The 15,306-nt window shown below is 45.7% G+C and overlaps 1 protein-coding gene across 1 annotated transcript; it reads right to left on the bottom strand.

Moving 5' to 3' along the window:
• Positions 1-1,043: 1,043 nt before the first annotated feature.
• SMIM42 (small integral membrane protein 42) lies at positions 1,044-14,228 on the bottom strand. The gene is made up of 2 exons (XM_054247552.2): positions 14,097-14,228; positions 1,044-4,509 (listed from the first exon to the last, which is right to left on the bottom strand). Exons 1-2 carry the CDS (start codon positions 14,226-14,228, stop codon positions 4,213-4,215), a joined length of 429 nt encoding a protein of 142 aa, XP_054103527.1. The 3' UTR covers positions 1,044-4,212.
• Between the last annotated feature and the right edge of the window lie 1,078 nt (positions 14,229-15,306).

The raw sequence follows: 15,306 nt of genomic DNA on the forward strand, positions 1-15,306 counted from the left end.
TGGAGAAAAGCCATAGGAGACAAGGGAGGCAGACACAAGGCACCCCCAGCAGGGGATCTCCCTCAAGATAATACCATAAACTCACGCCAGCAGCATTTTAGAACAAAACAATTTTTGATAGAGAAAGAAGAGCTTTCTCAAAGCTGAGGATGTCTTATTCCACAATGAATGCAGGGAGCAGCATAGCATGGGAGAGAAAAATAATTCAGGCTCTGCCATGGGCCTTTGAACAGATAACCAGACTCCCTGAGGTTCTGAGCCTCAATTTTCCTTGTATACGAGGGATAATGCTCTTTTCACTGTAGAGCTAGGTAGCAAAAAGATACCGCATGTTAAGAACCAGTGTATCATTGATGCTCAATATATAACAGATGTTTTTAAAATTTGGAAATTTCCAGCCCAGGAGATCTTCTGGAAAAGAGATTCCCATTATTGTGGACAACTTGATTATAGTCCTTTATGGAGGTGGGGGGAGGGACTGACTACCCAGCTGAGTCTCTGCCTATGCTGGTACTGCAAGGACCAGGTTTGCTGATCTTTTGCTGCCATCTAATGGACATAAGCTTACAATGCAGTCTGGCCGGTTTGTCATTGAGTCCCAGTAACAGAAAACAGGAGAATGTCAGGGGCTTGAGGAGTTTGAAGAGTAAGTAAATCCAGAAGGATGGAAGGAAATGACTCCGACTCCCTGGGAGGGGGGCAACTTTGAGTCCCTGGGAAGTGTGAAACAATCTGGCCCAGGAGTCCTTTTTTTTTTTGAGACAGAGTCTCACTCTCTCGCCCAGGCTGGAGTACAGTGGGGTGATCTCGGCTAATTTCAACCTCGGCCTCCTGGGTTCAAGCAATTCTCCTGCCTCAGCCTCCTGAGCAGCTGGGACTACAGGTGCATGCCACCACGCTTGGCTAATTTTTCTGTATTTTTAGTAGAGACAGGGTTTCACTGTGTTATCCAGGAAGGTATCGATCTCCTGAACTTGCGATCCACCCACCTCAGCCTCTCAAAGTGCTGGGATTACAGTTGTGAGTCACCATGCCTGGCCTGGCCCAGGAGTCTTTTAATACATGCACTTAACTAGTAAATGCAGAAATGAACCCAGTGGAAGGAGCCTTAGAGGTCTATCCCCATTTCCCCTCCCTCCACAGCTCAGTCACCAGTGATTACTGCCCACCAGGGTTCTGTGAGATACAGTCCTGCCTGTGTCTCCAGTCTCATAATGCTTCATTTTTGTGCTTAATTTCTGTGCTCCAGAACTGCTGACTGCCTTTCTATCCCATTAATGTAGCTGACTCCTCCCTTCTCAGGCCTTGCCCCGTGCTTTCTATCGGGGGGCCTGGCCATTCTCCTTTTACCCCTCACGTGTTTCTCATCCACTTATCCCTCAGTTCTCAGCCCAGGCATTACTTCCTCAGGTAAGCTTCTCCGTCTAGATCAGATTCCTTTCATATATACTCTCATAAAGCCAGATTCCTTTTTCAGAGTATGCAATTGTTTCATTAACATGTGTCTCTCTCACTGTGCTGTTTAGGCTCTAGGAGAGAGAAGACAGGGCGCCTTTCTGCTACTCTTGTATCCCCAGCACCCAGGACAGGGTCTGGTGCACAGTAAGAGCTCAGTAAATATCTGCTGAGTGAACAGAGGCATCTGCATGTTAGGAAAGAAAAGTTTGAAGAGTGTTAGGAGTGCTGAAGATCTTTCTGCCAATTCTAAGGCATGCTCAGACCTTTGGTGGAAATTCTCCCCAACAAAGACAGGCACGGAACCCGTGCCCACTCATGTCTAGATACCACTCCCATCCCACCCCTACCTCACGCTGTTTTCCAAGCACACCATGCTCCATTGAGAAGGAATAAGACAGCCAGCTTGGGAGGAATGCTAGTGGCTTTTAGTAAAGAGGGCCTCAGCTGTCAGAGGCAACAGGGCTATATCTTTCTCAGCCATGAGGCTTTTCGGTTTCATCTGCCAGCTACTTGGTGGTCTGTTTCTGCCGAAGCTGGTCAACCACAGAAACAAACACCCGCCACCACCACTGACAACAGGCATTCGAGGAGGCAGGGGGGAGCCCTCACTGGGGTGGACTCCCTTTGGGTCTGGCAGCAACCCTAGCTTCTTCACAGCACCAAGGGACCAAGCTTTTTTTTTTTTTTTTTTTTTTTTTTTATTGTGTTTATTTGTTCTGGCTCTGAGTTCAAGTCCTGGATATCGTTATCAATTTGTTGTCTCATTGAATCTAAATCTCATTATGTGTCTTTTGTATCTGGGTGTTAAGATCTCTTATTGTTACATTAATCCTTTTACCCTTGCATCCTTGTAGTTTTGAAATCTATTTTATTAAGTGTGAGAATTGCAACTCCTGCTTTTTATTTATTTATTTTTGCTCTCCATTTGGTTGGTGAGTTTTTTTCCATCCCCTTGTTTTGAGTCTTTGTATATCTTTAGATATATCGTTAGGTTTTGTGGATAATGTATATTTTGTGTGTTTAAAATGGAGAGCTCTATTGAGTTTATTTGTTCTGGATGGGACCAAGCTTCTTAATTTCTTTTTTTTTGAGACAGAGTCTCGCTCTGTCACCCAGACTGGAGTGCAGTGGTACGATCTCAGCTCACTGCAACCTCTGCCTCCCAGGTTCAAGCAAGTCTTCTGTCTCAGCCTCCTGAGTAGCTGGGATTGTAGGCATGCACCACCATGCCTGGCTAATTTTTATATTTTTAGTAAAGATGGGGTTTCATCATGTTGGTCAGGCTGGTCTCAAACTCCTGACTTCGTGATCCACCCACCTTGGCCTCCCAAAGTGCTGGGATTACAGGCGTGAGCCACCGTGCCCGGTTCAAGCTTTTAAATATCTAGGGGCTAAAGTGCAAGTGAAAGAGTGACCCATGTTTGAGATGCAGAGTGCATGGCCCACATTCCTGGAGTGACACATTCTTCCAGTGGCCATGCACAGTTCCATGATTGTAAACAACTGGGAAAGCTTTGGAGGGAAGAGCCTTGGTTTAAGACTTCCAGAGTCATGTGCATGTGAGGGTGCAGGCCAAGGGACACCTGAGGTGACACTTCCAAAAGGAAGGGTTAACAATAGAGCTGGCAAAGAGGTTCCTCTCCTAGAAAAATATCATTCATTTCAGGCAAATGGTCAAATGCTCCCCAGGGTAACCCAAACAGAATTGGATAAGAGTTTGATTTTTCTGCTGGGCGCGGTGGCTCACGCCTATAATCCCAGCACTTTGGGAGGCTGAGGTGGGTGGATCACGAGGTCAAGAGATCGAGACCATCCTGGTCAACAAGATGAAACCCCGTCTCTACTAAAAATACAAAAAAATTAGCTGGGCATGGTGGTACGCGCCTGTAATCCCAGCTAGTCAGGAGGCCGAGGCAGGAGAATTGCTTGAACCCAGGAGGCGGAGGTTGCGGTGAACTGAGATTGTGCCATTGCACTCCAGCTTGGGTAACAAGAGAGAAACTCCGTCTCAAAAAAAAAAAAAAAAGAGTTTGATTTTTCAAAAAACTGCCTCTTTAATTTGGATTTCATTTGAAAAAGGAGTTAACTTTCTCCAAATTCTGAAAGGACAAAAAAAAATTATATAATTTTAGAATACGATATTTTAAAATTTTGTCAACCCACTAAGTTGGAGGGTGAGAGAGAAGAGGAGAGAAAAGTATATGGTTCTTCAAATCATTTCTTAAGAAACAAATACTTTTTCCTCCCAGCACTGAGTGACGAGGAGGAAGGAGTTTGCTTACAATTCAGCATACAGTGAGCCATTTCATTTCAAGGATCTTCTGGAAATGAGCGTCCAGAATAGCTTCATTATGTAACTTGAGATGCTGTGAGCTCCCAATAATTTCAATATCCCATGATCAGCACATGCCCAATTTATAGAGGAAAATGTAGGCTTTGTAATCAATTTTTACTTTTCCATGTACTTCTTTCCTCAGTGCAGAAATCAAGAGCCATTTACTATTTCAGTCTTGAAGATCCACACACACAAAGAAGGCGTTCAAACTCAGAAGCTGGGAAAAGCCGAAGAACTGCAGGAGGCGTGCATTATAAGAGGGGCGGTGGTGGAGGACGGCAATGAGGCCCGGGGGACATCAGGCAGTGGAGGAATAGGGGGAGAAAGCGGCTCTGGGCTCTGAGACAGCTCTAGGGGCCCTGCCTCTTGTACCGCCGGGTCTTTACCTCGATGGAGTCCCCACCAAGAGGTCGAGGTCTTTATGCCAGCCGCGTTGCCACCTTTCTTGGGGGTGGCTCTCTATTTCTCTTGCTTCTGTTTTCGGTTAGTTTCCAGACCAGGGTAAGTAGAGTGACCAGAGTCATCAGGAGTGTAACAAAGAAGAGAACTTTTACCAGGTGAGCAGGATTACACATGGCGGTGGTCAGTGAACCCATGTCCGAGAAGAACGCTGGAAGTTGTGGGGAGGACGTAAGCTTCCAGAAAGAGCCGAGATAGAGATGCGGTGCACGCCGACTGCCCACACCACCAAGGAAACACCAAGAGAATTGGCCTTGCTTTTGTTACATCCTAGGAGTGGGTGCGGCACAGCGACCAGACATCTACGGATTCTGGTCTTCACATGGGGCCGTTTTCCTTTGATGTAATGGAGAAGTCCTGGACATTTGCTCAGCAAGGCTGATACACAGATGACAGTTCCGGATGGGGGATGGGGCTTCTGAGGCTTTGTGATGTCACTGGAGGGTGCATTAGGGTCTGAGCCAAAGGTTCCAGTCCAGACACCTGTGTCCTCTGAGCCCCTTCTCCCCTCATGTATGGCCTCCAGACTGCAAAGGGAGTTCCCCAGTTTCCTGTGCTGATGCCCCTTCAGTTCTCTTTTATTCTTAAGTCCTTTTTAAAAACCTTTTTGATTTTAAAATCATTTTAGACCCACAGGAAGTTGCAAAGATAGTAAAAAGATGTCCTGTGTGCTCTTCACCTAATGTTGCCCTATAGTACACAATCAAAACTAGTGAACTGACATTGGTACAATGTGTAGTCCAGGCCATTTAATCACACCTGTAGATTCTTTTTTTTTTTTTTTTTTTTTTTTGAGACGGAGTTTCGCTGTTGTTACCCAGACTGGAGTGCAATGGCACGATCTCGGCTCACAGCAACCTCCGCCTTCTGGGTTCAAGCAATTCTCCTGCCTCAGCCTCCCGAGTAGCTGGGACTACAGGCGCGCACCACCATGCCCAGCTAATTTTGTATTTTTAGTAGAGACGGGGTTTCACCTTGTTGACCAGGATGGTCTCGATCTCTTGACCTCGTGATCCACCTGCCTCGGCCTCCCAAAGTACTGGGATTATAGGCGTGAGCCACCGCGCCCGGCCATACCTGTGTATTCTTGCAGCCCCCTCTGCAATCAAGATTACAGAACTATTTTATCACCACAAAGATCTGCTGGTGTCCGTATTCTATCAGTTTGACACGAAAGTAGAAACCTTACCTTCTTTTAAATCCCTTACCATTCCACTTGTGTTGTAATTGTATTAAATATTTTTCATCTATATACACTGAGACCCACATTCAGGGAATGTTATCCTTTTTGCTTCAGCCACCAAACAATTTAGAAAACTGAAGAAGAGAAGGAAAGTCTATGTATTCACACAATTTAAAGTTATTCAGCCCCGGTCATTTCTACAGCTCCGTTTTCAAGTTCACAGATTCTTTCTTCAGTCCCCTCTGTTCTGCTGCTGAGCTCATCCAGTGAGTTTTTTTATTTTGGTGGTGATAGTTTTCAATTCTAAAATTTCCATTTAGCTTCTATTCAATAAGATTTTCTATTCCTTTGTGCCAAGTGTATTCATAATTGCTCGTTGAAACATTTTTGTGATTCTTTAAAATCTTTGTCAGATAATTCCAATATCTGTGTTATCTCAGTTTTGCCATCTGCTGATTTTTTTTTTCATTCAAGTTGAGATTTTCCTAGTTCTTGGTATGATGTGTGATTTTTTAATTACACACTGGACATGTTGGGTGTTATGAGACTCTGGGTCTTGCCATAATCTGTTTCAGCAAGCTTCCTCTGACACCATGCCTGTGAGGGGAGGGAGTATCACTTGGATAATGTTAGGCAAGGGTGAAGGTCCATGTTCTCTACTCAGCCTCCTTTGACTACCCAGAGTGGGGGGAGAGGTGCTTCTGGTGGTTTCCAGACTTCCCAGGTGGCCTCCTCTGACTTCGCCCTGGCTGGGTTGGAAGGGGACCTTACTACTGCTGCTGGATGGGGAGCTCCTTACCTCTGGATGGGGATGAAACTCCCAGCTCCTTACTCCATATACTCTGATAACACCCTGGTGAGGGGTGGAGTCTGGGGAGGGTACCTCCTTACAGCTAATTAAAAGTGAAAGTCTAGGGCCAGGCTCAGTGGCTCAAGCCTGTAATCCCAGCACTTTGGGAGGCCGAGGCGGGTGGATCACGAGGTCAAGAGATTGAGACCATCCTGGTCAACATGGTGAAACCCCATCTCTACTAAAAATACAAAAAATTGGCTTGGCATGGTGGCGCGTGCCTGTAATCCCAGCTACTCAGGAGGCTGAAGCAGGAGAATTGCCTGAACCCAGGAGGCGGAGGTTGCGGTGAGCCGAGATCGCGCCATTGCACTCCAGCCTGGGTAACAAGAGCGAAACTCTGTCTCAATAAAAAAGTGAAAGTCTAGGCTCCCCACTTGGCCTTTGCTGAGAGGGGTGGTGGGGCTGTGATTTTTCCCATGGTGTTTGGCTAGAGTAGGGCAGTTCTTGTCTAAAAGTTTTCTGCCTTGCTGGATTGCCTTCCTAGTGCTTTGGCTAACGAGAACAAGCAGGCTTTTCTTGGGACCTTATTTTGTGCATGCCTTTGCCGTTTCTGGGCTGCTTCTCTAGCACCCAGTGGGGATATGTGAGTCAAAAAGAAAATCCATGAACTCATTGCATTCAATTCTTGGGTTCCAAAATCAATGTTCCAAGGTTGCTAGTCAGTCTGCTTCTTTTTCCCCACTTTTCCGTCTTTGTTTGTTGGTTTTACATATAATACCCAGGGGTTTTAGCTGTGTTCAGTTTAGCAGGAGGAATGGGGGGAAGTGAATCTACTCCAGGTGCATCCACTCCATCCTTGGGTAGAACCTCTTGCTGCTACACCAAGGGTCAGGCAAATGATGGCAGTGTGGGAGTCCCAGGATTTGAAGTCCAAGGACTCAGATCAGAGTCTGGGCACTAGTACTTCCCATGCTACTGACCTTGGTTAGGTCATTTAGTGCCTCTGGCTGAGCCTCCGTTTACTCATCAGAAATGGAATGATAGTGATAATACCAAATGTATAAATTTTTATGAGAATTGGGGCTGGGTGCGGTGGCTCACGCCTGTAATCCTAGCACTTTGGGAGGCCGAGGTGGGTGGATCACCTGAGGTCAGGAGTTCAAGACCAGCCTAGCCATCATGGTGAAACCCCACCTTTAAAAAAAAAAAAATAGAGAGAGAATAAAATGGCTGATAAATGCATAATAACTTTCAAATCATAAAATCTCATACAAAGGGCCGGGCGTGGTGGCTCACGCTTATAATCCCAGCACTTTGGAAGGCCGAGGCAGGTGGATCACAAGGTCAAGAGATCGAAACCATCCTGGTCAGCATGGTGAAACCCCGTCTCTACTAAAAATACAAAAATTAGTTGGGCATGTTGGCGCGTGCCTGTAGTCCCAGCTACTTGGGAAGCTGAGGCAGGAGAATCGCTTGAACCCAGGAGGCGGAGGTTGCGGTGAGCCGAGATTGTGCCATTGCACTTCAGCCTGGGTAACAAGAGCGAAACTCCGTCTCAAAAAAAAAAAAAAAAAAAATCTCATGCAAGTGTCAGTTATTGTAAATATAATCTAGGATGGAGGGGAAGGGAAGTGAAGAGGGGGTATCTGGAAAAACTAAGGTAGTTTAAATCTTCCCAAGTCAGTTCCCTCACTGTTATAAACATGCAAATATCTATAAGTAAATTGTCCCCCACCCCCATTCCAAGATGTCTGTATCAGTTCCCTAGAGCATGAGAAGGGCAACAGATGTGATTACACTAAGGATCGTGAGGAGTTCATCCTAGATGATCCAAGTGGGGCCTAAATACAATCACATGTATCCTTCTAAGAGAAGGAGGAAGGAGTTTAGAGAGAGACAGGACACAAAGGAGAAGGAGATGGAGCAGAGAGAGAGATGTGGCCACAAGCCAAGGACTGACAACAGTCACCAAAAACTGGGAGGGGCAAGGAGTCCCCAGTCACCTCTGGATGGAGCCTGGTATTTACATCTTGATTTCAGACTTCTAGCTTCCAGAGCTGTGAGAGAATGAATTTCCGTTGTCTTGAGCCACCAAATTTGTGGTAATCTGTAATGGCAGCCCCAGGAAGTTAATACGAGACGCTTACAGAGGTCATCTATTTAGGTGAGGCCATGGTTTGACTGGTCACCCCAGACCCCCTTTAGACAAGGAGTTCGTCGTGCCTTCTGGCTGGCACAGAGGATTCTTTGATGGGGCTCTGGCCCTGGAAGTTGGACTGCTGACCTTGGGAAAAGACCCCACAACACATCAACCCCTGAACCAACTGTCCAAGATACCAAGGTTGACTTGTTCTTCATTTATGTCTAAAGAAGTGGGGTCTGGAAACTGAGTCGCACTGAAGGGCCAGACAGCTTGAGCTCCCTCTGGTATCTTCAGAACAAGCTCCATTGGTTCACCCACCACTCGACTAAGGAAAAGTTGGCCACTGGTGAGGGCTGGCTGGCACCTCTGGATGACCTAAAGGGTTTTATCTGGAAGCCTGAGTAGGAAAAAAGAAATAGAATATGCCACTGGGGGAACACTTTCTCTACATTGCTGGTGTTTTCTTTCTTGGGGCAGAAACCTGTTAAACAAACACTCCTGGCCTCTCTCAGCTTTGGCTGTCAATCTTGGTCCCAGGATGCAGAAAGCACCCCATGCACCTGCTGCTTTCTATACATTTCCTGGGGGCATGTCCTCAGGAGTAAGAGGCCTGTGTTTTCCACTGATAATTATGATGGGTGGTGAGCCAGTCCAGTACGGCTTTTTATCAGTTATAAAAGTGAGTTTTGCCATCTGCCTCATTTCTTTGTCTCCACTGGTCCAAAACTTGAGAAAGAGAGACCTGTTATATATTCAGGTGGAAAAAGAAGACATTATGTACCAAACACTTAAACCCCAAATACCTGGTCCTCCATGGACTCTGAACCAGGCCCTGAGTTTTCTCACCTCAAACATGGCAACAATTCTAAGAGCCTCCCAGCTTTCAGTGTCTCTCCTCCCTTGAGAGCACTTAGTTACATTTCTAATGTGGAAGAGAGGAGATTAAAGTTTTCTGAGCCTCCACTAGGATGCTTTCCTAGAAGCTTTGACATAGTGTTTTATTTATTTATTTATTCTTTCTTTTTTATGTTTTTAAAACAGAGTTTCACCGTGTTGGCCAGGCTGATCTTGAACTCCCGACCTCAGGTGATCCGCCTGCCTCGGCCTCCCAAAGTGCTGAGATTACAGGCGTGAGCCGGCCCATGGTGTTTTATTTATAACAACAACTCTGAGAGATAGTAACAGCAATAATTGATTGCATGATTTCTTTTCTTATGCTAGCTACTGGGCTGTTACCTGCATTAGGTTGCTTTGTCCTCTCAGGTAAGTGAGGCTCAATGAAACTGAGTAATTTGCTCAAGGTCAGGCAGAAATTAGTGCTAGAATCAAGCATTTAATTTAGGACTTAAAAAAAAAAATTCCCAACACAGTGCTTTTTTTATTCTTGTGCTTCTTCTGTTGTAGTGCTGTTCATATATTGCTGAGAAACTAGAGTCATTAGGTTTTTCTAATTTTTTTTTTTGAGACGGAGTTTCTCTCTTGCTGCTCAGGCTGCAGTGCACTGGTGCGATCTCAGCTCACTGCAACCTCCACCTCCCGGGTTCAAGTGATTCTCTTGCTTCAGCCTCCTGAGTAGCTGGGATTACGGGTACCTGCTACCATGCCCGGCTAATTTTTGTATTTTTAGTAGAGACGGGGTTCCTCCATGTTGGTCAGGCTGGTCTCGAATTCCTGAACTCAGGTGCTCCGCCCATCTCGGCCTCCCAAAGTGCTGGGATTATAGGCGTGAGCCACCGTGCCCCACCTTCTAATTTTTATTTAAAAAATTTTAAAGTAAAAATAATATTTCTAAAGGTGTACAACATAATGTTTTATTATATAGATACATAGTGAAATGAGTATCACCATCATGCACATTAACATATCCACTTCCTCACATAGTTATCTTTTCCCTTTTTTTTTTTTTAGTGGTGACAGCCTGTGAAATCTGCTCTCTTAGTAATTTTCCAGTGTATAGTACAGTATATCAACTATCACCAGTGTATCCTGTATCAATGCAAACTCATTCTTAGGGGCTTGTAGTGCCCTCTACTAATTACCTGCTCAACCACTTCAGCCAGTGGTTTGTGTTTTGCTGTTGTTGTTGTTATTCGTTTGTTTTTCTAGACATGGTCTCACTCTGTCGCCCAGGCGGAAGTGCAGTGGTGTGATCTTGGCTCACTGCAACCTCTGCCTCCCGAGTTCAAGCTATTCTCCTGCTTTAGCCTCCTGAGTAGCTGGGACTACAGGCATGCAACACCACACCCAGCATAATCTTTGTATTTTTGGCAGAGACAGAGTTTCACCATGTTGTGCAGACTGGTCTCGAACTCCTGACCTCAAGTGATCCACCCACCTCAGCTTCCCAAAGTGATGGGATTATAGGCACGAGTCACCGCGGTGGACCATAGTCTGCTTTCACTTGACTCCTACATACCTCTTTGCCCTGCCCTCTTTCCTTTTTCTATCTCTAAGAATTTTTCCCACCTTGGTCTCTTCCTCTTCCTGTTCTTAAAGACTTAAGAACTTAAAAACTTAAAGAACAGGAAGAGAGATGACCCAGGTGGGAGCAATGAAAAAGTCAATGAAGACTGAGAAGCTGCTATCTCCTGATCACCCTAAATCAATGTTCTCCCAGTCCACCAGGCTGCTCATTTGTTCTTTCATTAATTCATTCATGTTAGCTATCCCAAAACATGTATTGAATATTTTTTCATTTTTTCTTTTTTTTTTTTTTGCCAAGGAGAAAGAGCCAGGAGCTCTGGAAGAAGCAATGATAAATCAGAGGTAAAATTCTGGGGAGCTTACATAATAGTATGTGGCTGGGTTGTCAGGTTGAGGCAGGGGTGATATCATGATCCTTCGCTAGTGTAGGAACACTTGAAGAATAAGGCAGACAAACAAATATATAGTGAATGCTACATTTTAAAAATTATTGCTGGCTGTATGTACATTATCTCACTTAATGTCCAGAGTGTCCCTCCTTCTGGCTGCGTTCTGGGTCCCAACCCTTTGGCCTAAGGGGTTCTTGCTCTCTTTCCTATGTTGGTGATGTTTTTTTGTTTTTTTAGAGGAAGTCTCGCTCTGTTGCCCAAGCTGGAGTGCAGTGGCACGATCTCAGCTCACTGCAACCTCCGCCTCCCGGGTTCAAGCGAATCTCCTGCTTCAGCCTCCTGAGTAGCTGGGATTACAGGTGCATGCCAGGATGCCTGGCTAAGTTTTGTATTTTTAGTAGAGAGGGTTTTACTCTGTTGGCCAGACTGGTCTCGAACTCCTGACCTTGTGATCCACCTGCCTCATCTTTCCAAAGTGCTGGGATTACTGGCGTGAGCCACTGTGCCGGGCTGTAACATCGTTCTTTCCAATGGCTCTTTCTTCTCAGCATAGAAATGTTAATATCCGTATTGTAATAATATTTTTGAGCACTTACTGTATGCCAGGCAGAGTTATCATATGTGGTTGGTTGAATAATAACCCTGCAAAGATGTCCACATCCTAGTCCCCAGAACCTGTGAATATGTTGTTACCTCACATGATAAAAGGGACTCTGCTGATACGATTAAGGATCCTGAAATGCAATTGTCCTGGATTATTTGGGTAGACCCACTAAAATCACAAGGGTTCTTAAAAGAATCAGACAGGCTGGGCGCGGTGGCTCACCCCTGTAATCCCAGCACTTTGGGAGGCCAAGGGAGGTGGATCATGAGGTCACGAGATCGAGACTATCCTGGTCAACAAGGTGAAACCCCATCTCTACTGAAAATACAGAAATTAGCGTGCCTGTAGTCCCAGCTACTCGGGAGGCTGAGGCAGGAGAATTGCCTGAACCCAGGAGGCAGAGGTTGCGGTGAGCCGAGATTGCGCCATTGCACTCCAGCCTGGGTGACAAGAGCGAAACTCTGTCTTAAAAAAAAAAAAAAAAGAAGAAGATGGTAAACTGCTGGCTTTGAAGACCGAGGAAGAGACGAAAGTCAAGAATTGTAAGAAGACTCTAGAAGCTAGAAAAGGAAAGGAAATAGATTCTCCCCTAGAGTCTCCCAAAGCAATGCAGCCCTGCCAACCCATTTTAGAACCCCTGATCTTTAGAACTATAAGGTAGTAAATCTGTATTATTTTAAGTTAGTAATTTCATAGTAATTCGTTACACCAGCAATAGGAAACTAATATGGCATGCTGTCTCTATCATTTAAAACCAAACCAAAACACCAAACAAAGAAACAACTCCCTTCCTCCTGTGTTCTCTCTTACTTTCTATCAAAGCCAAGTTTCTTAAAAAGTGCTGCCTCCATCCCGTCCCTCCCATTTTGATTTTTCTTCCATCCGTAATACTCAGTTTTTCCCAGGGCCAACAACAAACTTCAACTCATATATAAGAGCACTTTCCAATTCTACCTTGACATAGCAGAACTGACCAATTCCTCATTCTCTAAACCTCTTTCCCCGCTTCGCTTCAGTGGTGGCATGCCTGCACAATTTTTCTCCGACTTCAGCTCCTCCTCCTCTGCCTCCTGCCTCCCGTTGTCCTTCTGTGTGTTGGCGTTTCCCTAGTGTCCACCCTCAGTCTTTTCATCTTTTGAGACCCTCTCTGGGTTATCTCATCATTCTCATGCTTTCAGTGACAGCCTATGTTCCAATGGCTCTCTACTATGTATCTTTACTCAGGTCTCACTCCTAACTCTAGACTCGTAAAGTGAACTTCCCATTGTCTTGCCTAGTTGAATCTTCCCACAAGCATCTGTAACCCATTACGCCCAAACGCACCCTAATTATCTTCTCATTCAAATCTTCTCCTCCTCCATACTCTATCTCTAAAACAAAGAACGTGGGATTCGTGACTGCTCTTTTTCCTGACTCTGCACTGATCCAGTTTCAACGTCCTGTTGGTTCCACTTCTGAAACAGCCTCCATGTCCACTTCATCCTTATCCTCATTGCTTCACCTTAGTTCAAGCTTTCACTTCCTGGTCCTCATCAGTTCTTGCCTGGGTCACTGTAATAGTTTATCAGTGGTCTTCTTCCTAATGGTAGTTTTATTCCCTTACCATCTATACTATTCAATGCTAACGGAGTAGTCCACATAAATAAGTCAGGCTTCTCAAAATTCATCATTTGGGTCTGTGTTGCTGTTAAGATAAGTCCCGGAGACGGTTTCATCACTTATTTTGCCCCTGGTGGCCTGAAGGGCCTCAGCGGGATATACATTAAAACCTTCTCAGCCCTTCGAGGTCAGTTAATATTAAGTGTATTTTGTTGAACAAATAAATGGAGGAATGTTGCATCCAAACGCTGTTGTGTAGTAGTAGAAGAAGCTATAATTTCCCTTTCATTATAGTCAAATGGCAGGAAGGGAGCTCCTACTGGGTGAGTCAGGCTTTGAATTAACCAAGAAAGGCCTTGTGGGCCGGGCACTGTGGCTCAAGCCTGTAATCCCAGCACTTTGGGAGGCCGAGGCGGGTGGATCACGAGGTCAACAGATGGAGACCATCCTTGTCAACATGGTGAAACCCCGTCTCTACTAAAAATACACAAAATTAGCTGGGCATGGTGGTGCATGCCTGTAATCCCAGCTACTCAGGAGGCTGAGGCAGGAGAATTGCCTGAACCCGGGAGGCGGAGGTTGCGGTGAGCCGAGATCGCGCCATTGCACTCCAGCCTGGGTGACAAGAGCGAAACTCCGTCTCAAAAAAAAAAAAAGAAAAGCCTTGTGAGAATGGAGGAAAAAGTTCAGGATAATACCCCCTCCTTACTGTCTGAAGTTTTCTCTTTGGCAAGCCTTTACAAGAGAGGTGGACCAAGTACATCTGATACACAGAAGTGCAGACCCAAATACAGCCCTTTAGATGTTTCAAATATTTTTCTGCAAACATAATCTGATACATGCCGCAGGCATAAAGGGCAGTAGCTCTCGAGGAGGAGTGGGCAGCAGGGGTGGTGGTGTATCAATAGGAGTCCAGGCTTTTCCAAAACACACATGAGCTCCCTCTTCCTCAAGACCATACAAAACAATCTGTTCACATATTTAGTCAACTAATGTCATGTGCCTTTTGTGCACAAGGCACTTGGGTGCAAACATGAACAAAACAGGCTCACACTGTCTCAGCCCTCACGGGGCTTAGTCTAGTCGGGGAAGACAGACTCATTTGAAACAGTTGGGAAACGCTGTGATGAGGGAGCACAGGGAGCTTTGGAAGCAGCAGATTAGTCTCCTGCCTTAGACTTGGCAGTGTCAGGACTCCTTCAGGATAGTGGTGCTGTCTACACTGAGACCTAAAAAATGAGGAGGAGTTAGCCACGGAAAGATGGGGAAAAGGGAGAAGGGGTTTACCTGGGTGCAGTGGCTTGCTCCTATAATCCTAGCACTTGCCCGGGCACGGTGGCTCACGCCTGTAATCCCAGCACTTTGAGAGGCCGAGGCGGGTGGATCATGAGGTCAAGAGATCGAGACCATCCTGGTCAACATGGTGAAACCCCGTCTCTACTAAAAACACAAAAAATTAGCTGGGCATGGTGGTGCGTGCCTGTGATCCCAGCTACTCAGGAGGCTGAGGCAGGAGAATTGCCTGAACCCAGGAGGCGGAGGTTGCGGTGAGCCGAGATCGCGCCATTGCACTCCAGCCTGGGTAACAAGAGTGAAACTCCGTCTCAAAAAAAACAAAAAAAATTAGCCGGACATGGTGGTGGACCCCTGTAATCCCAGCTACTTGGGAGGCTGAGACAGGAGAATCACTTGAACCTGGGAGGTAGAGGTTGCAGTAAACTGAGATGATGCCACTGCACTCCAGCCTGGGTGATAGAGCGAGACTCTGTTTCAAAACAGAAAAAGAAAGAAAAAAGAGAGAGAGAAGGGATGAGGTTAGTGACAGGTGTGCTGGGTAAAGGAAACAGCATTTGTGCAGCAGAATGTCATGTATCTGGAACCCTGGAACTGTCGATTATGACCTCAAACTGAGGACACTC

The sequence above is a fragment of the Callithrix jacchus genome, chromosome 18, assembly GCF_049354715.1.
Source record: "Callithrix jacchus isolate 240 chromosome 18, calJac240_pri, whole genome shotgun sequence".
NCBI lineage: Eukaryota > Metazoa > Chordata > Mammalia > Primates > Cebidae > Callithrix > Callithrix jacchus.